The sequence below is a fragment of the Lissotriton helveticus genome, chromosome 2_2 (genome assembly GCF_964261635.1).
Source record: "Lissotriton helveticus chromosome 2_2, aLisHel1.1, whole genome shotgun sequence".
Taxonomy (NCBI): domain Eukaryota; kingdom Metazoa; phylum Chordata; class Amphibia; order Caudata; family Salamandridae; genus Lissotriton; species Lissotriton helveticus.
In genome coordinates this window covers 107,279,459-107,305,182 of record NC_136060.1, presented here as the reverse complement: position 1 = coordinate 107,305,182, position 25,724 = coordinate 107,279,459, and the positions used below count along the sequence as shown (strand labels likewise).

Here is a 25,724-nt window from a genome sequence, read left to right as displayed (position 1 = left end):
CAGGTTTTCATGCACTGCTCGAAAGGGCGGCAGCCAATCACGATGTGGACATGCATGCCGACCCTGTTGAGGAAGACTTCCTTTTCGACACTTTTTCAGTCTCTGAAAGGACAGTAAAGACACTGCCTATGCTTAAAGGAGTCCTCAAGCATGCTGGGGACATATTTAAGGAGCCTACGAGGGCGAGAGTGGTCAACCCTCGCATTGAAAAAAAGTACAGACCTGCTCCTGGAGACCCCGCATACATTCGGGGACAATTGCCACTGGACTCTCTTGTGGTCGCCAATGCCAGGAAACGTGCCAACTCCCAGACTACGGGTGAAGCTCCTCCCCCGGATAAGGAATCCAAAGTGCTAGAGGCAGGGGGCAAAAGAGTAGCTGCACAGGCATCAAACTTTTGGCGCATCGCCAATACACAGGCACTCTTGGCGCGTTACGATAGGGCGCACTATGACACCCTAGAACAGATTGTACAACACCTGCCTCCACAGTTCCAAGAGGGCACCAAACTGCTTATTGAGGAAGGAAAGCTAATCTCAAACGCAGCCATCAAGTGTGCACTTGACGCTGCGGACACAGCTGCTAGAGCTATCAACACTAGCGTTATGCTGAGACGACAAGCGTGGCTCCGCATCTCAGGGTTTAAACCGGATATTCAGACAACAATTCTTAATCAGCCAGTCAATCCCGATAGTCTGTTTGGTCCGGATGTTGACACCACCCTAGAGAAAATAAAGAAAGACACAGAAACTGCTAAGTCTATGGGGGCCCTACAGTCACAACAGTTTCGTGGCAGCAATTTTCGTCGCTCAGGTGCACGTGGAGTCACCAGAGGACAAATGGGTCACCAATCCCAGTTCTCAAAAGGTGGGGCACAATCCTCGTTCACTAAACAGAACAAGGGAGGTTACAGGAATAACAGCAACAGAGGTCGCGGCAGAGGAAACAACAGCTCCCGCACCTCTACTCCAAGCAAACAGTGACTCTCTGTCACTGCCCCCCGACCACCTAACACCTGTCGGGGGGAGACTGCAGCAGTTCCTGCCCGTCTGGAGAAACATCACCACAGACAGGTGGGTGCGACAACTAGTCCAGTATGGTTATTGCCTAGAGTTGAAGTCCACTCCACCCAACATCCCGCCAAGGCAACGGCCTATGTCCGCAGAGCACTTGCTCTTATTGCAGCAGGAAGTAGTGGTGATGCTGCAAAAGGGAGCAATCGAGCTCGTGCCGGTGGGGGAGGAAGGCACAGGGGTATATTCCCTGTACTTCCTTATTCCAAAGAAGGACGGATCTCTCAGGCCCATTCTAGATCTACGTCCCCTCAACCTATACATACTATCAGAACATTTCCACATGCTTACACTGCAGCAGATTCTTCCCTTGCTAAACCAGGGAGACTTCTTAGCAACCTTAGATCTCAAGGATGCTTATTTCCACATTCCACTACACCCGTCACACAGGAAATACCTCAGGTTCACTATTCAAGGCAGGCACTACCAGTTCAAAGTCCTACCCTTCGGAGTCACAACAGCCCCGAGGGTGTTCACCAAGTGTCTAGCGACAGTGGCGGCGCACCTCAGGAGGCAGAACATCCATGTCTACCCCTACCTAGACGACTGGCTCGTGCAAGCCAAGTCAGAGCAACAGTGCGCCGCAGACATGTCGACTACAATTCACCTTCTTCACGATCTGGGTTTCTCCCTGAACTACCCAAAATCGCATCTTCAGCCGGCACATGTCCGGCAGTTCCTAGGTGCAACGATCAACACCCTGACTGCCATGGCTCAGCCAAACCAAGTCAGGATAGACAGCATGCAGGCTCTGATCCAAAAGTTCAGGCCACAACACTCGCTTCCAGCGAGAGTGTTCATGCAGTTGATAGGCATGATGGCCTCCTGCATCTTCATAGTCCCTCACGCACGGCTACATATGCGCCCGCTCCAGGAGTGCTTAGCGAATCAGTGGACACAGGCTCGTGGGCAATTGACAGACCTAGTGTTGGTTACCAGTCGGGCATACGACTCTCTGCATTGGTGGACTCCACACAACCTTTGCAAGGGCCGACTGTTCCAAGAGCCTGTGCCGCAGATTGTCCTGACAACGGACGCATCTCTCCAGGGATGGGGAGCTCATGTGCTCACTTACACAGTGCAGGGACTATGGACGACGCAGCAACAAAAGATGCACATCAACTATCTGGAACTGATGGCAATCTTCATGGCGCTCAAGTCCTTCATTGTACATCTGTGCAACAAAGTCGTGCTAGTCCGGACGGACAACATGACCGCGATGTACTACATTCAAAAGCAGGGAGGCACCCACTCGCCACAGCTGTCTCATCTGGCTCAGAGCATGTGGAAGTGGGCCATTCAGAGGAACATTTTCCTCATGGCAGAACACCTCCCAGGAAAGGACAATCAGATGGCGGATCTGCTCAGCAGATACAGCCATCAAATGCACGAGTGGGAGTTACACCCATCTGTTCTCCACCCGTACTTCCAGCAGTGGGGTCATCCAGAGATAGACCTGTTTGCCACAAAGGAGAACGCAAAATGCCAACTCTTTGCCGCCAGGTTCCCTCACCCACAGTCGCAGGGGAATGCGATATGGATGAACTGGTCAGGCAAATTTGCGTACGCTTTTCCGCCAGCCCCTCTAATACCGCTGGTCGCAAGAAAGCTAAGGCAGCACGAGATGACTCTCATCCTGGTTGCTCCAACGTGGGCACGCCAGGCTTGGTACACCACGTTCCTCGAACTCTCAGTGGTGCCGCATCAAAGACTGCGCCTCACGCCCAGTCTTTTGACGCAGAACCATGGAGACATTCAGCATCCAGATCCACAACAGCTCAACCTGGCGATCTGGCTCCTGAAGTCCTAGAGTTTGGATACCTTAACCTACCTCCGGAGTGCATGCACATCATCAAGGAGGCGAGGAAACCAACTACTAGAGCATGCTATGCTGCAAAGTGGAAGCGTTTTGTCGTTTACTGTACAGCCAATGACATCAACCCGCTAGATGCATCTATTCCCAACATCATCTGCTATCTGTTGCATCTTTACAAGTGCAATCTAGCGTACACTTCCATTCGGATACATCTATCCGCCATAGCGGCTTATCTCCAGAACAGGCAGCACCTCTCTGTCTTCAGAGTGCCTGCCATTAAAGCCTTCCTTGAAGGTCTGAAACGAGTCATTCCCCCAAGAACACCGCCAGCTCCGGTGTGGAACCTCAATGTCGTTCTCACCAGACTGATGGGACCGCCATTTGAGCCACTGCACTCGTGTGAACTCCAGTTCCTTACGTGGAAAGTAGCTTTCCTTGTAGCTATTACGTCTCTGAGGCGTGTCAGTGAGCTGCAGGCGCTCACAATCCAAGAGCCCTTCATTCAAATCCATCCAAATAGGGTAGTGCTACGCACTAACCCCAAATTCCTTCCGAAGGTGGTGTCACAGTTTCATCTAAACCAAACTATTGACTTACCAGCATTCTTTCAAAACCCGCAAACGGTGGCAGAAAGAATGCTCCATACCTTAGATGTACGGAGGGCGTTGATGTACTACATAGACAGAACACAACCCTTTAGAACGACAAAACAACTCTTTGTTGCCTTCGCACCACAACACAAAGGCAACCCGATTTCCAAAGCAGGGATAGCCAGATGGATTGTTAAATGCATCCAGATATGTTATCAAAAAGCCAAGCGCACTTTAACAATACCCCCCAGAGCGCACTCCACACGCAAACTGGGGGCATCCATGGCTTTCCTAGGGAACATTCCTTTAGAGGATATTTGCAGAGCAGCCACGTGGGTTACACCACACACCTTTACAAAACACTACTGTGTTGATGTGCATTCCAAGCAGCAAGCTGCTGTAGGACAGGCTGTTCTCAAGACACTTTTTCAGGTTTCTGCAGCTGGCACGGGCAACCGCCGCTGATGGAGGGACTGCTATGTATTCTATGCTAAGATATGAATTTAGCAGCCCACATGCCTCGAACTGAATATGCTACTTACCAGTATGCATCTGTTCTTGGCATGTAGGGCTGCTAACATTCATATCGCCCGCCCTCCTCCCCGGTGCCTGTCGCAGCTGCAGATATACTATTGTATTTATTCATTAGCATGGACATCCTTTACACTTTTCACTCCATCTTCTGCCACAATGGCGAAAAACAATCTGGGGATGGAGCCGATGCCCATGCGCACTGTAGTCCAGGGGAGGAGCCACCTATCTCAGGATACTTCGAAGACTCTTCCAGGACAACAATGTGCAATCATCCGAGCCCAACACTAGGCGGCGATCTAATGCTAAGATATGAATGTTAGCAGCCCTACATGCCGAGAACAGATGCATACTGGTAAGTAGCATATTCATTTGGGCTCATGGTTGCAAGCAGTCACTATATCTCTGGATAGCTTTAAATATCTGGGGGTGTTTCTATCTACATCTCAGTCTATTTCGTGGAATAGGAATTTGGCCTCCCTGTGGGTGCAGAGGGCGGACCAGGTCTGCGTGTGGACTCCCGTGCTCCCTACTTGGCAGATCTGCCATTTTCAAAATGGTATCCCTGCCCCGCTTACTCTATCCGCTCCAGAGCCACACTTGCTACATATGGCTGACCTGGTTCCGGCAATTAAACATGATCCTTGCTCGCTTCCTTTGGGAGGAAGGAGCAGCGCGAATCGCTCTGAGAACCTGTTGTCTATTTACTTATAGTGGAGGAATTACTACCCCAGAAATTCAGGATTATCATTCAGCCTCACACATTGGTCCTTAACGACTGGTGGTATGGAGATCCATAGGGACCCAGTGTATGCAGTGGAGCATTGGCGCATGGGGGCCGTGTCGCTACACCAGACCGTGTATTCCAGCCCGCAACTTAAGGCGTTGCCGCCGGCTACCAGGACGGTATTTGATGTGTGGAAACTAGCACTGCGTGCAATGGGCTTGGTGGGGTACACTGACTAGGGAAACCCCATTATGGCACAATGGCCAGCTGTCCAAAGTAATGCAGCTATCTGGTTTGGGAGGCTATTGGCAATGACTCGATAAGGGTAGTTATGCATGGTGGTAGCTTGAAGTCCTTCCAAGAAATAGACCGAATTGAATGTACCTCGCATGCAATTTTACAAGTATCTACAACTGAGACATGCCCTCTCCCCATACTCTGCGTAACAAGATACGTTACCTGAATTTAACCCAATTGAGGCCAAAGTCTTTATGGGGAATCGCAAAATAACGAAAATCTACTATATGCTCATAAACGACACCCCCGCCACACTACATAAAATACAGGAGCTGGACCTGGGGCCCCTTGATGAAGATGATTGGGTGTAGGCACTTGAATCTCCTCGTGGCGCAGCAATGGTTGCACGCCTGGGGCTGATCCAATTCAAGTACCTGCATCGGGGGTACCTCACCAGCTATAAGCTGCTGCGGGTGGGCTTGATTGCGTCCCCTGAATGCTTGCGATGTGAGGCGACTGAAGGAAACTTCTAAAAAACACAATATGGCAGTGTACGCCCTTGTTGTGTCTTTAGAGGGGGGGGGGGGGGTTGCAGCGTTTCTTTCGAAGGTTCTGGGTTGGGAAATTCAACCCATGCTTAGATTTATGCTTCATATCACTGAGGGAATAGGTGGCAATAGATCCAAGTGTCACTTACTGATTCTAGGCCTCGCATGGCTAGGATGTGGAAGAGTGAGTCTCCGCCGTTGGTTGCGTCCTGGAAGAAAGGACTTTACTTTTGTATGGGACTAGGGATCCCAGTCTTTACAGCGAGAGGGTGCCCCCAGACCCATTATAAGATATGAAAGCGGTGGGCGGACTACAGGGGACTAAACTTAGATCCTCCTCCCTCTACCTCTGATGTCAAAAAATTGTTGGTTTAATGGTATTTTGCTATGCTATGGATGTAGAACTAATCTTTGTGTACTAAATAGCATCGATAAACACGTCTTAGATCGTTGGATGCTTCCAGTGATTTTGTTATGGCACTATTGTTTGTTACAATTTTATTCTTTCTTCTTGTTTTTTTTTTTTTTTTTTTTTTTATATACTGACAGATGTATATTATGGCAAATATTGAAATCCATGCTGCTTGTCATTATCCTTTACTGGCGTTTCATAAAATGTCGTATCTGTATCTGCTTTCAAGAATAAAATTGAGTTGTGAAAACAATAAAGTGGCGGGGTTTCTGCGGGAGGACCCCACCATATCGGTCAGGATATTCCTACCCTACCCTGCCCCTTTATTTTTTACTTTATATCTGGGACTCTGCTTCAAGCGGAGTCCCAAGATGGCTGCCAACACTTCCTTGTTGGAAGTATTGACAGCCAGTCAAATTTTAGTAGGATCCATGAGTCCCCTGCAGGAACTGGTGTCCCCAGATACGTGTTTTAAACTTTAATTCGTCAAAGTGCTGAACAGGTGTACACCAAATCACAAGCACTTTTTTTTCTGGACCAATATCTAGCGTTCTTCCAAATTTGGTGTAGTTATGTTCAGTTCGGACTGTAGTCTCGTTCCAAAACAGAAAAATGCCCATAGACATAACATTTCTCCACCACCGCACAGTTCTTGAACTATGTGGCCACTCCAAGGTAAAGAACCTTGTTCACGAAGACTAGCGCCATTACTAAAATTCATTCTGTATTATACAACAATCCTAAGGAAACTAAGTTAAAGTGTATACCAAATAGCAATGTTAAGCGTCCTCTTATAACCGCTTCGATGCGGCGTACCTTTTGCCGCTGTGCGGGTGAATTCTATGCATGCGCAAGTCGGAATGCCCCTGGCCGTACGACGCATGCCCTCAGTGAGGTCAGACAGCCGGGGGCCGTTGACGCACAGAAGAGGTCATCATGCAAATGCCTCTAATTCGTACCAGGGCTTTTCTGATTGAAGTTTTCATAAATTGTTCAATAATCAATTCTTTATTACTGTACCTCTTGGTAAGTACATTCTTATTATCAAACACAAGCTACATTTAAAAAAAAAAATCACGGATCAAGTTCAGTCGTAAATAATGGCCTTCTATGAAATTTTAACGGCTAAAACCTACTTAATCACTGTCATTTTGCTGGTGCTAAAACAGGTATGGTGAACGAAAACAGCAGAAAATACATATTTTTCTTAAAGTGCTCGCGCATGATTAGTTATGCGCTCAGGATATGGCGGGTGTCGATGGGGAGGATTGGGAACTATTCCTATGCAGCGTCATTATCTGCTCTTTTGCCAACACACTTATTTTGTGGTTCTGTTTTAGTACTTTTTAAATACATGTTATTTCACAGACTCTTTACTTTATTTCAGGATGATGCCAATAATGATCCTGAGTGGTCTGAAGCGCAGATGATTGCAGCAAAGTTTGTCTGTGCTGGACTTGAAATTGGCCAGACTGAGTTAGATATTATGAACCGTTCCACGCTAGCAATTTTTGAGGTCCTAGAGAAGGCTTGGGCAACTCAGGACTGTACACTGGTGGACATGAAGGTATGGAACACCAGAAGATCTTGTTCAAAAGATGCTTTTGCTATTTAGAGTTGTGACTTTATGGGTGTTCTGTCCCTGCATTCACATCCATATTCTGTCTTTAAACAGATTGAATTTGGTGTAGATGTATCAAAACAAGAAATTGTTCTTGCTGATGTTATTGACAACGATTCTTGGCGTCTCTGGCCATCAGGTGATCGGAGCCAGCAAAAGGACAAGCAGGTCTGTATTTTGGCGGCTTTATTGTTGCAGGTGTTTGTTTAATTGTAAGGTGGTATGAAAACTCTTCATAGTTCCTAAAATTCATGTAGCAAAAAATGTGCTTAATAGGTCTGTGCCAGTGAGTAGTAACGCGGTTACCACACATGTAGACCTCCCCATTTCACTATTCACCGTACTATATTTCTCTGACCCTTTAATGATATTGTGTAATTATTGTATATCTAAAGCTAGGCAATTGTCTGTCTTCTGCATATCTTTGGCTACTGTGCTCAATCTTCGATAATTACCCCCAACAGTTTTCTAGATATAGATTATTCCATTAGAAAATAGATGTCGGATTTCTCTTCAGGCACATTCACTTTAGCGTAAATCCTAAAATCATTTAGCCATATCCAATTGGGGTTAAAATCTGAATATGTACTAGCTCTTAGGAAGTTGATTACATTCCCCATTGGACATTAAGAAGCTAATATCTCTAAATTAAGTGCTTCTCAATTGCATGCCAGTACCATCCACTCACCACGTCGTTCTGGTTTAGAAAGGAATATATTCATTAATGTTCCTATAAGGATTGATTATTCGCTTTTGTAAGGTGGAAGAAAAAAAATCAGTTGCTGCATTATTTGATGTAAGCTGGAACCTACTCCAGTCCTCGTGCCATAATGGTTAGGTTGAATAGCTCCTAATTTCATCCTTGAAGCTTAATGTGCACCAAAACCTCTTGGTGCTACTAAAACAAATACAATAACCATGTACTGTTGGGTCATTGATTTATGGGGTACAGGCCACACAAGCGTACTAGCTCTCCATGATAAATCTATGTTGTGTAATCCAGCTTGGACCCTTTCCTCGTCTAACCTGGTTATTTGCTCAACATTATTTGTGAAGTACTTGGAAAGCATGGTGTGGTGTCATGATTCCTCCTTATTAATGGAACTAGTTATAGTGTGCTCCATAGGGTTAGTAATACTGTTATCCCCTCTTCTGCAGGGGAAAATACTCTGCTGCTACGAAACAAGCAGGTGGACTGCTGTCTAGTCAGAATTTAGCATTCTGCCACTTGCTATGACTAGATCTGATATGCCAAGACAATCTACCTACAAACCCTTCCCCTGGCATGAGTGTTGCTCTAATTTGGGCGACTTCTTCGTTTTACCAGAGTGTGGTAAACTCTGTGTACTCTAAGTGGGAGCGTGGTGTATTTGCAGCTTTGAATTTGCTTAACTTATTTCTGTACTCCTTGATCATGTAAGGACGTTTTGTTTTGGCTGTACTCCTGTTGAGCCCAGCCATTATGAGAGCTTGTGTGCAATGCCCATGTGAGCCCTTCTTCCTTTATAAGGGTAGGCAGCTCTGACCTGTGTTCATGTACCACTCTTGGTGTTTGTTCCACATCCTGGACCAGGACCGGCAAACTGGGAAATTGCTGAAAAGTGTAGTCGTCTGTGCTCTCCGTGTAGCTATCGGTCGAAAATGTTTGCGCACAATTTAATTGGACATCAAACTGTGATCCAAAGTATTCTTGAAGCTGGTGCTGCATTGGGCCATAATACAAATAAGTAGCCACTTGTATTGAAGCCTCAATCGGTGAAAGTATGATTAATTTCCAGCATAGTTATGAGAATTAGATAAGCATTCAGAAGAGAATGGTTGAGGACATAGAATGTTTCAAAACTACTGAGCATATTGCTTGATTAATACGGTTTTGCAGCGTGAATCTTTCTGGATTCACTATGCTGTGCATTATTCCGCGGTCTTGTGGTTGGGTCCGGATTCGTAGTCTTTTCTTTGTTTTTTTTTTTTTTTTATTAGCCCAGGTGGGCGTCGGCGTCACACCCCCTTGGGTGTATTTCCGGTGACGTCGGCATGCTTCCTGCGGAAGCTCCCACTCTTGGGCGCCATCTTCAGATTCTTTTTTTCCGCGGTCGGGTCTGGATCGTTCCCGTTTGGGCTCCAGACATTTTTGGAGAAAGAAGAAAGAAAATACGAGGAAAAGTCATCTGAAGACTCCAGGGGACTTCATCAACGAAAGATCAGCAAGGATAAGGCGTTTTCCATCGAGATCTTCGACGACCGTCGACGAACACGCGACCAGAGAGGCCCTGGACGCTCGATGATGGACAACATGCTGTTCAAGTTCTGCCGTAACTGCCACCACAAGTACGCGCAGAAGGACCAGCACCCGGTATGCAACCTTTGCCTACCGGTGGACCACGAAAGCGGAAACTGCAACGCCTGTTCCGCCTTCGCCCCGAAGACCCTTCGTGTGAGAGAGGCAGAGGGTAGCACACGCCGCCCTGCAGGGGAAGGCCCCGACTCCGTCACTCTACGAGCTGGGGATGTCCTCTGAGGAAGAAGACAACGCTGCCGCCGAAGACGACAGCTACACGGTCGTAGAGACCGATTACACGAAGACTTCTGACAAGGTAGGAGACTCTTCGGCCCCCAAGAACCCGAGAGACTCTGAGTCTAGAAAAATCGAGGGCAAGACCCCGAAAGCGCCGACGCCCAAAAAAGCGGCGTCCGCGACTACTCCCAGGCCCAGCTGATCCTCCGAGAAGGAGTCCCCGGCGCCGAGAGCTGCTGATCAGCAGAAAACGTCGAAAATCGTCCCCGAAAAGGATCGATCGACGCCGAGGGAGAGCGACCCAAAACTGACGACGACGACCAGAGACCCAAAATCCGGTTCGATGTCGAAAACTTCGACTCCGAAAGGCACGGCGACGAGCCATCCGCCAAAGAGAGCGGCCGACCCATCCGACGCGGAACACGCGCCCGAGATGGAGAAGAAAAGAAGGCACCTCGAGGCAGAAATGGAGAACATCATGCAGCGGAAGAAAGATTTCGACGCAAAGATGAAAGCCTTCACGATCCCTCACAAGACCAAACCACCGGTGGTGGAGGCGGTCGAGGAGGAAGAGGAGATCGCCGAAGTCACCGAGGAACAAGACCAGGACGTCGAGGTGATCGACGACCAGGAGGAGTACGAGAATCCCTACGATAGTTACAACTATGGGGAGGAAGAGGATGGCAGGACAGACAGAGTCGGCACCCTCTGACCTTCAGGAGGTAGATTACATCGATGTCGACACCGACAGCCCGGAGGAGGTGGTCGACACTTACCCCTCGAGGCCCTCGCCGCCGGACGACATCGGGGCCTACAACTCGGTGATACAATCTGCCGCAGCAGCTTTCAAGCTCAAGCTCGACGAAGAGAAGCAGAAAGCAGACTTCCTTCTAGAAACATTGCTCCCAACACAAACGAGGAGCCAGTTCCTTCCAATGCTCGAGAGCGTCTTGGCTCAGGGGAAGGAAGCTTTCAGGGAGCCCGCAACATGCAAGGCAGTAACTCCCAGAACTGAGAAGAAGTACAAACATTCCACAAAGGACCCGGCCTACATTCAGGGCACGGTCTCCGCAGACTCCATTATCACGGCCACAGCAAGGAGGAGGGCTAACGTACCCACTACCTCGGGCCCACCACCGGATAAGGAGAGCAAAAGGATGGATCTGGTGGGCAGAAGGATCGAACGGAATGCCGCGACCCACTGGCGCATGGCTAATTCCAACGCCCTGATAAACAGGCACATGTACCAAATCATGGAGGGACTAGGGCAGTTGGTGAAGGACTTGCCCCAGGATGCCAGGCAGAAAGCCGAAAAGCTGGTTGAAGAGGGAAACAATGCGGAAAATTCTTGCCTTAAGACGGCCCTGGATGGGGCAGACACCGCCAGCAGGCTCATGATGATGGGCGTCACGGAAAGGAGGCACGCCTGGCTCAGGATATCCGGTTTCAAACCGGAGGTGCAACACAGCATCCTGAACACACCATTCAACGGCAGCACGCTTTTCGGACCAACAGTTGATGAAACGCTCAGCCAACTGAAGAAAGATAACGAAACAGCAAGATACATGGGAGCATTGCAGTTCAGAGGGAACAAGAGGGGCACCCCGTCACGGAGGCCCGGCGGGAGAGGCGGAAACCAGCCAGGTACATCACACCAGGCTTTCCAGCAAACGCACCAGGCAGACTCGCAGACTCAGCAGGGTCATCAGAAGCAGTCCTGGCAGTACCAACAAAGAGGCCAGTCCTTTCGAGGGAGAAATGGACGGGGACAAAATAGAAGAGGGGGGCAGCAGCCCACCTCCAAGTGACTTCAAAAAACTCCGTGTGCCCGCCCACAAAAAAGACCCCAGGGGGCAGCACGTACAGATGGGTCAAGACAAACTAGACACCTACGACCACAGGACACCAGTGGGAGGAAGATTAAGATTCCACCTCCAGGAGTGGAGAGAAATCACATCAGACAAATGGATCCTCAACATTATCCAATTCGGATACTGCATAGAGTTGGAGGGGAGGCCAACAAGCAGAAAACCAAAAAGAAAGCCACTAGCACGCAAGCAGCTGCAGTGCCTTCAGGAAGAAGCAAAAGAACTCCTGCAGAAGCAGGCCATAGAACGGGTACCCTTCAAGGAAAGAAACACAGGAGTATACTCAACGTACTTCCTGGTACCAAAAGTAGACGAGACAATGAGACCCATTCTCGATTTACAGTTCATGAACAAATTCATAAGAACGCAAAAATTCAAAATGACCTCCCTGCAAGAGGTGCTCCCACAATTGCAGATCGGGGACTTCATGGTCACAATAGACCTCAAAGACGCATACCAGCACATCCCAATGAACAGAAAGCACAAACACATGCTCAGGTTCACCGTCTGAGAAAGCCACTACCAGTTCACGACACTGGCCTTCGGTCTAAAATCAGCACCAAGAGTTTTCACAAAGTGCTTCGCAGCAGTCGCAGCACACCTAAGAAGGCAAGGAATACACGTATACCCTTACCTGGACGACTGGCTGGTGAAAGCAAACTCATACCAGAAATGCAAGCTGCACGCACATACAGTGACCAGCACGCTCATAAACCTGGGGTTCTCCATCCATTGGAAGAAATCATCAATGGAGCCAGAACAAGTGAAGATCTTCCTGGGAGCACAGATCAACACCTTACAGGGCAAGGTGTTCCCCAGCGAGAAGAGGGCGAGGGCGCTGGTGAAGGAAACTCGCCTCTACCGGAAGGGACAAGCTCGGACAGTGAGGACTGCGAGCAAGATCATGGGGATGATGGCATCATGCATCCACCTGGTACCGAATGTACGACTCCAGATGAGACCCATTCAAGAATGGCTACAGGAGCAATGGTCACAAGCTACAGGCAGTTGGGAGGATCTAGTGGTTGTAACGCACGCAGTGCAGAAGGAGATGACATGGTGGACCATGGAGAACTTAGCAAGGGGAAAGCCTCGAACGCCCCCAACGCCAACAGTGACCATCACCACAGACTCATCCCTGAAGGGATGGGGCGCTCACATGGAGGAGCTCAAGGTGAGGGGACTGTGGACACCGACAGATGCGACAAAGCACATCAATTACTTGGAATTGAAGACAATCTTCCTTGCACTGAAAGCCTTCCAAACAAGACTGTACAAACACAAGGTGTTGATACAAACAGACAATACCACTGCGATGTTCTACATCAACAAGCAGGGGGGGCACACAGTCCGCCCCGCTTTCAACGCTAGCGCAGGAGATATGGAGATGGGCCATCCCACTCAAGATGGACCTGCTGGCCATACACCTGCCAGGGAAGGACAACATACAAGCAGATTGGCTCAGCAGGCAGACATCGCATCCCACGAGTGGGAGCTCAATGCTCAGGAGACAAGGCGCCTATTTGACAGATTGGGAACTCCATTGGTGGACCTGTTTGCCACACGCCAGAATGCAAAATGCCGAAACTTCGCATCCAGGCAGCCCGAGGAAGGGTCACTAGGGAATGCCCTATGGATAGATTGGTCAAGGACATTTGCCTACGCCTTTCCCCCCGATACCACTGATGCACCGAGTGCTGAGCAAGTGCAGAGCGAGCAACATGACACTGATACTGGTCGCACCACAGTGGGCGAGGCAGACATGGTACTCGCAGATCATGGAGATGACACAGTGTGCACCCCACAGATTCAGCAGGAGGAAAGACTTACTCTCCATGCAGAACGGAGAGGTGCTACACCCAGAGCCAGAGAGCATGAGCCTAGTAGCGTGGCTCCTGAGGACATAGAGTTCGCACATTTAAGATTGCCAGAAAGTACACTGAAGGTCCTGCGGGAGGCAAGAAGGCTTAGCACTTGGAAGTGCTATGTTGCGAAATGGAAGAGGTTCACAATATGGTGCAGACAAGAAAGACTTCACAATAAAATGAAGGACTCCACAGTGCTAAAGTACCTGACGCACTTGCTAGAGAAGAACCTTAGCTCATCCTCCTTGAGAGTTCACTTGGCAGCAATAGTCGCCTACACAAGGGGTGAAACTTGCAGGAGTTTCTTCACATCACAGGTGGTGAAGAGATTCCTAGAAGGGGCGAAAAGGATCGCACCGCCCAAGCGGGTGCCGCCACCTGCATGGAACTTGAACATAGTCCTAACGGAACTCATGAAAGAGCCCTTTGAACCGCTCCACAAGGCGTCCTTAAAGATGCTAACTATGAAAACCGCTTTCCTGGTTGCAATAACGTCCCTACGCAGAGTAAGCGAGCTTCAGGCTCTGACGCTACAAGAACCCTACATACAAATACACAATGATAGGGTTGTGATGAAGACTGACCCAAACTTCATGCCGAAGGTGGTATCTAAATTTCACATGAACCAGTCTATACAGATACCGAGTTTTTTCCAAAAACCAACAACTGCCGCAGAGCGAGCTCTGCACACCCTGGACGCCAGAAGGGCAGTCATGCACTACATCGAAAGGACGAAGGGACACAGGAAAACAAAACAGTTCTTTGTGTCATTCGCCAACAGTTACATGGGAAAAGCAGTAACCAAAAAGACCATTGCATGATGGATCGCACAGACAATCCAACTCTGCCACAAGCGTGCAGGACAATAGCTAGCAGAGGGGACACGTGCCCACTCCACTAGGAAAAAGGGCGCTACAATAGCCTTCCTGGCTAACACACCCATACAAGACATATGCCTGGCGGCAACATGGGCTTCGGTGCACACGTTCACGAAGCACTACTGTGTGGACATACAGATGAACAAGGAAGCTTAAGTTGGACAGAAGGTGCTACAGCACATATTCAATACCCAACGCTCATCTTCCACCCAACCGCCACAGAGATGAGAAACCGCTACAAAATCTATGCACAGCATAGTGAATCCAGAAAGATTCACGCTGCAAAACGAATAGGTTTCTTACCTGTCGGTGTAGTTTTGCAGCTTGAAGATCTTTCTGGATTCACTAGCGAACCCACCCACCTCCGCCAGAAAGATGAGGCTGGAGAGAGAAGAGGTGGTTAACAAAAGAAAGGATTTTAAAAAGTACAAAGCGGTAAAATACCAACCAAATAGAACATTGCCATTACTTCGGAAACGAAAGAAACACAGAAAAAAAGAACCCGAAGATGGCGCCCAAGAGTGGGAGCTTCCGCAGGAAGCATGCCGACGTCACCGGAAATACACCCAAGGGGGTGTGACGCCGACGCCCACCTGGGCTAAGAAAAAAAAAAAAACAAAGAAAAGACTACGAATCCGGACCCAACCACAAGACCGCGGAATAATGCACAGCATAGTGAATCCAGAAAGATCTTCAAGCTGCAAAACTACACCGACAGGTAAGAAAACTATTCGCTTCTGTCGTTTCAAAACGAAAGGCACTACTTGGATTTTTTTTTTATTATTAAAGTGATGTGCACTGCCTATTTCTAGCGGTTTTATTCCCACGTTATTCTTGAGTAACCATGACTGCTCGACTGGCTATTCCATGAAGTCAACATCTAAAAATAAGATGCTCTCCGAGCTCAAGTATTACCATGTGCCTGTTTTTTATGTGTGGTATAATTCTCTAAGTGGCCAAGGATATGCCCACATAAGGGTCCCATGTTCACCAGGACACTGGAACCAAGCTGCACCTGACTGCAGATGCTCAAACAGGCAGGAACTGGCCTTGCATTGCTTGTTCCCTGATTCAGAGGCACTTGGCAGTTCGGGCTGTGCTGTATTGTAGCCGGATCAAGATGACTTTCATGTGGCTGGGACTAATCTGAGGTGGCATGGTGGGCAAAAAACACGATTGGTTGGAATGCTACCCTGAGCAAATGCCAGTGGTTAGATTGCCAGAATTGGCCTGATAGCTCATCACCACATAATAGTCTTCAAATGTAAACCGTTTTTTAATTGGAGAGCTAAACGTTTCAAATAGTATTAAATGCTAGGTCCGTTATTGCATGCAATTTTGAAATGCGAGACTTAATAATCCTCGGTTAAAAATTGTACCTGCCTGTCCTAGCAGAAATCTGGCCATGTCTCCCACACCTTTTGTGGTTTAAAAAAAAAATATATATATATATATATATATATATATATATATATATATATATATATTTCAAAGCACTTACAATGTGTGGTGAAACTATGTAACAGCTGGACTGGTGGTACAGTGCAGCAGACTGTTTGGATGGGGAAGCGCCCTTTGAATCCTATTCGTCCAGCACACATTCTCCTAATTCAGGGTAGTCTCAATCTATGGCATCCTACGTTATGCGGGCCCTTCCCAGGATGCATCTTTCATAGGCCTGTTTACTGAACTAGTCCTGTGTCTCGTATATTCTGTTATCTAGTTGGTAATATTACTATCTTGGTGATTTTTAAAATTTTTGTGATGGGCAGGCCACATTTATTACTCAAATGTTAAACTACCTCAATGTTTCCTTTTGATCGCGTTGTCAGGGACCATAGCTACAACATGGATGGTCCTACAATATTATCCGATCTCACAGCCAGCCCAATCCATGTTCTTGAACTAATGTAAGGCTTCCAGGTAAGCCATCTCCTTCAATATCGAGCCTGCTAAAAAACACCTTGACGGTCAAGCACTTGCTCAAAGGTTAAAATCTATTACTTCACATGGGACACGCACTGAGGATGTATTTGCTCAACACAATACCTTACTGTAAGCTGGTGTTTGACTAGGTAATTCTATTGAGGGAAAACTAAGGTTGAGACCAGCTATGGAAGATAAAAATGTTTTCATAATTAACTTGCAGACTATCACAAAACCAAGTGCATGCTTGGTTGTCAGTGGAGGAAGATATTGTATTCTCCGCTGACATTCAAAACTAAAGTCTTCTTAGCTTTCTACCATCAGACTTCATCTAACCCCCAAAAAGAAATCTGAAGGGTTCGCAGAGGTCGGGAACTAAAACTTTTGTTGTCTTGTGTGATTGGACAATATTTTTTTGCATAACAAGAACAGTGAATTTGGGCTAAATACACTGTGCCTAACGATCCTTCTTTCTTTTAACTCCATTTTCTTCAGCCAGAATGTGGATTTTTTTTTGGGGGGGGCCTCTTGAAATGTTATAGCTGGATAAATTATGTGTAGTATTTGGTAAGAGAGCAAGCATTTGCAATGCACTAGTTCTCGCATTTGCGAGACTTCAATCTATTTGAATCCAGCGTTATCCAAGGGGAGAGGTAGGTGTTGCAGTAGTGCAATTTAAAGTTTTAGTTTTTCCTACCAGGACATGTAAAACCCTAAAAGTGCATGTCCAACTTTTTAAATGCAATGCACTCTGTGATGTGGGATGTTAAGGGCTAGGCTATAGGTGACCCTTATGTATTAAAAGGAGTTTTAGGCTTGACAAGGGGTTATTTTGCCAATTGTACTTGGCCGTTTAAACTGACCTACAGGCTACAAATGGCAGGCCCGAGATATAATAGAAAACTAAAGTGGGTGGCACAATTAGTGCTGCAGGCCCACCAGTAGCTTTTGATTTAACAGCTGTGTATATGGCATACCACTTTGCCAGGGACTTATAAGTATATTAAATGTGCCATCGGGTGTAAGCCAATTTTACCATGTTTTGCAAGTGAGCCCAAGCACTTTGCACACTTTACCACTGCCAACCAGTGCTAGAATCCTAAGGCCAGCAACAACTGAATTCAGAAAAATAGGAGCATAGTAGGGAAAAACTTTGGAAGACCATCGTACAACTGACGGGTCTACTAATATTGTGACGCTATAATCCTATGAAAAGTATTTCAAGACTAAAATATTTCTCTTCTTCCTCAGGTATATCGTGATCTCAAAGAAGTAACTCCTGAAGCTCTTCAGATGGTGAAGAGAAACTTTGAATGGGTTGCTGAAAAAGTGGAGGTATTTGTGTTTTATGTTTTGTTTTTTTATACCCTTGATGCAGTGCTTTATAAAGGCAAATTGATTAATCTGCAGCTTCTAAACAGAAGGGAATTGATGGATCTTTAATTCTGTTACTGGCAAGAATTACAAAGCAATATACTCTGCATGAGGAACAGCTATAAAAAGTAGAACTGGATTTTTTTTCCACTGTTGCCTTAACAGAAGTCTGGCAAGCCCACCTGTATATGGTGAACCTAAAACCCTAATTTAATCTACAGAATTAGGAACCAGGTTTCACAAGCATGCTCTTTTGTGGTCTCAAAGCTTTGTTTGCGCTGGATTCACTGCACAGCTGTCAGCAGCCCTTTGATGATCAACCTAAAAAAAACTTTCAGTACTACACGAGATTGGCTATGCCAATATGTTGGAGGATAAAACTAGATATTTTAATTTGGCAGATGTTGTGGGTTTCCAAAGGAAAGTGCTTACACTCCAAGAAGTAATAATTGATGTGTGGTGTGTTGGGGTGGGGGCTCGACTTCTAAGCCCATACTGCCGTTGCCCCTGAAGGTGGGAAAAAGAGCTTGAAAAGCATGAGGCAAAACTGGAACACACCTGGGACAAAAGCAGAGCCTGTCTGCATGAGACTGGGCTGGGTCTAGTCTCTTACCAGGACTAAGTATTGACATGGGTAAGCATAAAGCTATGTTCATTTCTAAATACTCGAAAGTGGGGCCTCTAAGAATTCCACAATTATGACATACTTGACATCAGCGGTTGGGGCATTCAGTGGAGTAAGAACTTGGTCTGGGTAGCTTTACCTCTGTAGAGGCTACAGAGGTTCCCAGAGAAGCCTCTCTGCCAATCCTATGGATTGTGTAAGGTCAGTGTTGCCTAGCGCTGCCTTCAGGGAAACTGCTATTTTATTTTCGCTCTGCCTGGCTTTTAATTACTTAATACACTCTTCTATATACTCTTATTGTGCCACAAACTGTACCTGCGCTCGTTTCCGCTTTGAAGAGGCGCTCTCACCTCGTTCCACCGCAGGGCTACTACCCTGATTGTTGTGGAGGGTGACAAGCGTTTAACTTCTCCTGAACAACTCTCAGCTGGCGGGGCTCGGTGGAGGTGTGCTCTGACGGTCACATGACCTAGAGTTCCACCCTACTTAAACCAATGCCATTTCTTACACGCAGCGCCAAAGGCTCACCCAAGGCAAGCCAGTCTGCGCCTAACAGGGCCCAGGGGCCACGACCCCTGCCCAAAATCCCACAGAACGGAGTGCCTATTCTACGGCTCAACTCCATGCTTTTCGGCCCCATGAGAACCAGGGTTGTACCCCACCCCAGATTCTGTCCCAGTCTCTGCCCCAAATGTAAATTCTTCCTTGACTCCCCTCATTCTTGCCGCCGCTTTTCGATTGGGACGAAGCCTACTTCAAACTTCACTTTTCTCACCCTTAACTGTCGTTCCTTACCCAAGCACAAAAGGAACATTTATGATCTCCTAATTGAAGAACAACCTGATGCTCTATTTCTTACAGACAAGGCTTCACGAAAGCTCTGGACCGGACATCACTGAAGCGTTACCCTCTAATTATGCTATCGTCAGGGTAGATAGACTAAATAAAATCGGGGGAGGCATAGCAATAATTATTAAAAATACGCTACAATGTAAATTTGACCCGCTAAATTTCCCTAACTGCGAAGCTGCCCGCTTCAAACTCTCTCTTCACCCCAATTTCACTTTCCCTGGCTTGTTAGTCTATCGGCCACCGGGTCCTTTGAACTTGTGGGCTCTATCATTCCCTAATCTTGCAGCTTCTCTCCTCGTGAACTCACAACATTTTTCAATCCTAGGTGACCTAAATCTACACCTAGAGGACCCACAGAACTCTACGAGCAGCAATTTTATAGCCGACCTAGCTGCTATGAATATTTTGCTCTGTAACTCAGGACCCACTCAGTCATCTTCTTGACCCTATCTTTTCCAACCTTCCTGATATCCACTGCACTCTAGCACTTCCTCTGCACTGGTCAGATCACTTTCTATCCAAATTCAGTTTTGCCCCTCTATCGCCCCTTTCACCCTCAGTTCAACCCTCCATGTTTGCAAGAGAGTTTGGAAAAAATTAGCCAAACACCCTTAATCAAGCTCTAGACTTATCCTCCCTCAGCTCTTTCCAATACAGACTCCGCTCCTGGAGATGTAGAAACTTTATCGGGAAAGGTGGATGTTTGGCTCACGGATGCCCTTAATATCTGTCTCCCCTTGTCACAGAAAAAACGGAAGGACCATAGAAATCCAGCTCCCTGGTTCGACGAACCGTTAAAAAACGGTAAAATCCAAATGTAAGCGCTTAGAACGGAGCTGGAGGAAAGACTATTCCCCGGAATCCAGGGACGCCTACAAAAAAGAACTAAAACAAGATCACAAACTATGCAATATGGCTAGGGCTAGCTATGTCGCAAAAACCATTTGAGGCCACAAACCAATCCAAAACTCTTTTTGAACTGGTCAAAGAACTAGCGGGCTCAAACTACTGCGAAACCACCTCACCTGAATAACAACCAGTGCGAAGAGCTTGCCCAATTCTTCACACAAAAAATCGGAACTATTTACCAGGACATGGCTGTCGTTCTAATACGTACCAGTATTTGTCCCGCAAAGCTACATTTGTCTTGTACTCACAAACACCTGGATTCATGGCCACTTCTCAATCTGGATGACCTTATGAGGATTTTAGGTAAATTGAAATCTGGTTCACCCAAAGACCCACTTCCCATCCCAATATTTAAACAACTGGATAACTCCCACTTATCTATGATTCGTAAAACCCTTAGCCTTTCCCTGCGTGAATCAACTGTCCCGGCTAGCTGGAAACACGCCATGGTGACACCTCTTTTAAAAAAAGCCCACAGCAGACCCAAGCATCCTATCCAACTTCTGCCCCACTTCACTTCTGCCAGCCTTCTCCAAGATTCGAGAGGCACATCATTCCCATCCTGCCCAGTTCATTGAAACCAATCACATTCTCCATCCCTCGCAATCCGGTTTCCGTCCTGGTTTCTCCACTGAAACACTACTGGGAGTTACGGAAAACCTGCGCTTCCACCTTGATAGAGGAGAAACAGTTGCGCTTATACTGCTCGACCTCGATACGATCTCTCACACCATACTCATACAGACCTTAACCTCACTGGGCATGCGCGGCCCAGCATTGAATTGGCTTTCCTCTTTTCTTTCACACTGCACGTTTCAAATTTTCTCCAACACGGCAACCCCCAAAATTCATGCGTCTCCCTACGGCGTTCCTCAGGGCTCTGTGCTCAGCCCCCTACTTTTCAATTTATATGTCAAACCGCTGGCCCATATCGAGGAACAAGCCGGTCTCACCTTATACACATATCCAGATGACTCCCTGATTACATTCTCCCTCTCAAACCCGGGCCCTGACTCCACATCCCTCCTGCAGTCAGGCTTAGGGAAAATTGCCACCTTGATGAACCACAACCTACTTAAATTGAACAGTGGCAAGACCGAGGTCCTGTTTCTGGGTCAAAAATAAGACCTTTGGAGTGCTAAGCATTGGCCCACTGAGATGGGCCCCCTCCCTCTCCCATCAGACCATGTATGCAATCTGGATTTCACCATTGACAATGCTCTGACCATGCACCAACAGGCAAACAAGGTCTCGGCCACCTGCTTTACAATCGTGCGGTGGCTGAGGAAAATCATCTGGATGTTGCCAAACGACACCCAACAATCTGTGGTCCATGCCTTTTATAACTTCTCGGCTGGACTACGGAAATGTCCTCTACCTTGGGGCTAACAAGGCAGTGACAAGACGATTGCAGCTGGTTCAAAATGCCGCCGCAAGGCTGCTGTGCAAAGTTCCTAAAACAACCCACATCTCTGGACATCTCCGAGATTTACATTGGCTCAGGGTAGAGTCTCATTAAGCTCAAAACCCTGAGCTATATGTTTAAAATCAAGTTGGGCTCCGCTCCACTGTACCTACAATCCCTTGTCTGTCCCTACATTCCCTCTTGCCACCTTCGGTCCCTTTCACAAGGCAACTTCACTGTTCCTAGAATTAGACTCGCTAGAATGGGTGGCAGATCTTTTGCGTACCTAGGTCCTACTCTCTGGAAGTCTCTCCCCCTAAATATCCGCTTGGAAACCAACTACGTCCGGTTTCGCAGAGCCATTAAGACCTGGCTTTTCTATCAATAACGCTGTCCACTGTTGAAACGTTAGGCTACATAGCACTTTGCGTGTCCAGCGCCGGGAAACCCTTTTTGGGTAGCTGTCGCACTTAATAAGCTAAATAAATCCTTTACAGGTGAACATGCTTTCTGATGGTCCTACCTTACAGACTAAAGCATCAGCCAATTGCCTGTTGTGGATGTGCATTCCACTCTGCTGGGAACCTCCTAATATTGATCCCCAGCATTCTAGCTTTAAAAGGGCATTCCTGACCATCCCTGTTCTTGGGAAAGGGGGGGGGGGAGCATTGACCCAGTGGCTGAAAGGAGGTCGATGGGGAAGGGGTGTATGGCTGCTCACTGGCAGGATTTCAGGACTGAGTGGGGATTGGCTACAGGAGTTCAGAAATTGGTGTCCTATGCCATTTTAGTCTTGGCCATGCTCCAAGATTACTGCCATACTTAGCGGCCTGAATTCTTTGCTTAAGTGCCTTGGCTATCAGAAAAAAGGAGAATGAGATGTAAGCATATCGCAAAGCACTTCTAACATCAACCTAACCATGGATCTTGTCCTATGACAAGCTGCCCTATGAAATGAGAAGAAACATGCCCAGTGGGTCTTGACTAAATCTGACTCCGTAATAGTATGTGGGTTGTCTTCAGAATTGTCAAGCAAAGAAGAATCACTTGCATCTTAGTTTGATGAATTAGTTTATAATTTCAGATGTGTACATTTACATTCACGTGAAAGGCATGTTTAAAGTGCTAAACAAAGCTCAGGTTGTCTCCTCTGCATTTAATTGAGTGTAAAGGAACACTGTAAGAAGCTCGAAACTACACGCTGCTTTTTCAGGTCTCGTCTAGGCAGTGCTTGCACTGTCGCTTAGACATTCTGCATTCAGGATATGGGCATTCAACACGCACAGCGCTTCTGGTTGGTTAGCCTGCTTTTCATAAGTACTTTACTCTGGTTAATACGGTCCATATGTCCCACCTTTGTGTGCTTGGTTCCCTTCTGGCTGTCATGCCCAACCCAAAAAAATACAATTGGCGATCTTTTGCATCCTCGCTCGCACCCTCTCCCTCCCGTCATTTCTGCCATCCTTACTGTGCTGCTGCTGACCTGCACAACCCTGCCTTGACTTTTATAGCAAGTACGGCCCGCTGTGCTTTAGCTTTAAACATCTAAAGTGCTGCATGCTGCCATTGCTACAAAGGTCCATAAATGAACCAAGGCATACGCCACATTTCTCAATTTAACTAATTCGAGACCTATTGCAAATGCTTGTTAATGTAGCTGACTCATGTTTATTTTGCTAAACACATTTGACGTAATGTCCTTTTTTTATTTTTTTCCTAAAGTTGCTTCTTGAGTCAACGAGCCTGTGTCGAGTCGTTGTGTTGATGGGGTCAATTTCCGATCTTATGCATTGTGAGAAGATCAAAAAGTCATGTGCCAACTATGGGATTCCCTGTGAGCTGAGAGTAACGTCTGCACATAAAGGTCCAGATGAAACCCTGAGGATCAAAGCTGAATATGAAGGTAGAGTTCTTTTTTAGGGTTACTGCACACTGAAGCAGGCCGTTTTATCCTAGTGGGTCTAGGGGAGAATATTGGGTTCTTTGCCTGGAGTGTTCTGTGCCAAGCTTTTCAATGCTTGTAAATAGATCACTGTCTATTAGCTTTAAGAGGGATCAGAATTCCTATGAAGGTAGATGTAGCAGCGTCACAAAATACAGTACACCATGTGTTCTATCTAAGCCTTTAGTTTGTTTGGGTTTTACATTGGAGCACCATCTCGAAGTAGTAAAGTTGGGCATGGTACATGGATACCCCTGCTTGCAAATCATTTATATGGGCAATGTGTTCGTTTCTGGCATTGGATGCTCCTTAGATTTCTGTACTTTAGAATAACCATCAAACGGTCAGTGTGCCTGGAGAGGAGGGCTTCAGTGTACACTAATGCCTACATGATATGGGCCTATACATGTTTGTAAGAATTGTTCCAAAAATATTTCATGCTGAAACTTCATTTATAACAAAGTGGATCTGTCCCAAGCCTTTGTCACAAATTCAGGCCAGACTGGTCATTCAGTAGGTAGAGCCTAAACTTGTTCACTATCTGAAGGGGACAGAGGCGGCTCCTCTGTGGCGGAGGAGCGCTCCTGCCCTCCACCAACCAACCCCCCTCACTCGTTTTATGTCTCCTTTCCTGCTGTGTCTTGGGTGTGTGGGCTGGTAGCACTAAAGGGAGTGGTAGTGCACTTCCTTCACTGCGCATGACTGTGGCTGGCTGTTTCAAGCCAGCCAAACCGTCATGGGCAGTGAAACTCTCCAACCCCAGCTGCGTTGCTGGGGTTGGAGACAGCCGACCTGCCCTGGAGCGCTATTAGAACCGTCTCAGGCCTACCCTGAATCTGCTCTCGTGTGAGCAGCTTCAGTATTGACCAATGTGCCTGAAGAGCGCGACGTGGCCAGCTGAAGGCAAGTTTAAAAAAAAAAATGGTTATGTGCCCCACCCGCCGAACCACTCGACGGCTATTGGAAGTGAAGGATTGCAAAGTAGAAGCCAGCTAGCCAATATAGATTGCTAAAGAGCAGATTTGGTGGGCGGAAGATTTGGTCACTTAGCAGATCCCACTTGCTCCCTGGGCATTTACGATCCACCTACCTACTGTCATGTATAGGGGAGAAAAGACTTGTTCCATTAACCATTTCCCCTACCCCCCCCCCCCTTCTCGAGGTAGCTTTTACACAAGATATCTTAATTATGTCATAGGCCTTTACTATATGCCAATTTATAGCAGTATACGTGTAGCGCAATTGAAGCAAATATTGTGAAAATATTGGCAGTAATGTGCATAAGGAAACTGAAACTCAGCCTTATTTTGGGTTGTATCTATTCCCTTCATGCACTAACACCACGTAGTAGTATCTGGATAAAGCGTCTAAGAGGGTTGGTTGCTTATAATTGGATGAGACACTACACTTTAATCAGACGGAGTCGGTTGATTGCTTGATTTTCTGGGGTTGAACCCCACATCACAGTTGGGTTTCTGTAATAAATTGATTTCATCTGGCACACTGAAGGATGTGTATAGAAGTTCATGATTTAGTAAGGTCTTTATTTCATACTCTGTTCAAATTAATGTTGACAAGATGTTTAACTATTTGATGTTTTGGCACTAGGGTCCAATGGATTGTTCTATTCAATTAACCATGTTCTACCAGCCAAATATTCTGTCCAACAGTGCTCAGCTGACACTTGTTTTGCTCAGGCTGACCGACTACAACATAAGCTTCAAAGCTTTGGTCCTGATTCAGTTTGGCTGATAGGTTACTCTGTCACAAACATCACTGATATTCCGTGGTTCATTATTCATCAAGTTTGTGACCCAGTATCCCATCCGCCAAACTCTGAATCCGACCCTGCGTCTTTAATATCTTTTGTTTTTAGTGCCATACCATAAGAAATTCATTGGCAGAATTTGGATTGACTGTCAGACTCCCATTGTCGTGTTGGTCACCAGTCACGTTGTTAGTCCGTGTTATGTCTTATCTCTGTGCTATGTTTGGGTACAATTTCCCCTC

General features: G+C 46.9%; 1 protein-coding gene across 1 annotated transcript in view; it reads left to right on the top strand.

Annotated features, from left to right (window-relative positions):
• The window catches only part of PAICS (phosphoribosylaminoimidazole carboxylase and phosphoribosylaminoimidazolesuccinocarboxamide synthase), a 321,486-nt gene that overhangs the window by 261,000 nt on the left and 34,762 nt on the right, over window positions 1-25,724 (top strand). Inside the window, exons 15-18 of the mRNA XM_078678871.1 lie at window positions 7,322-7,501; window positions 7,610-7,723; window positions 17,859-17,942; window positions 23,495-23,675. Of these exons, the coding sequence (XP_078534997.1) occupies window positions 7,322-7,501; window positions 7,610-7,723; window positions 17,859-17,942; window positions 23,495-23,675 (559 nt within the window). The remainder of the gene's footprint in view (window positions 1-7,321; window positions 7,502-7,609; window positions 7,724-17,858; window positions 17,943-23,494; window positions 23,676-25,724) is intronic.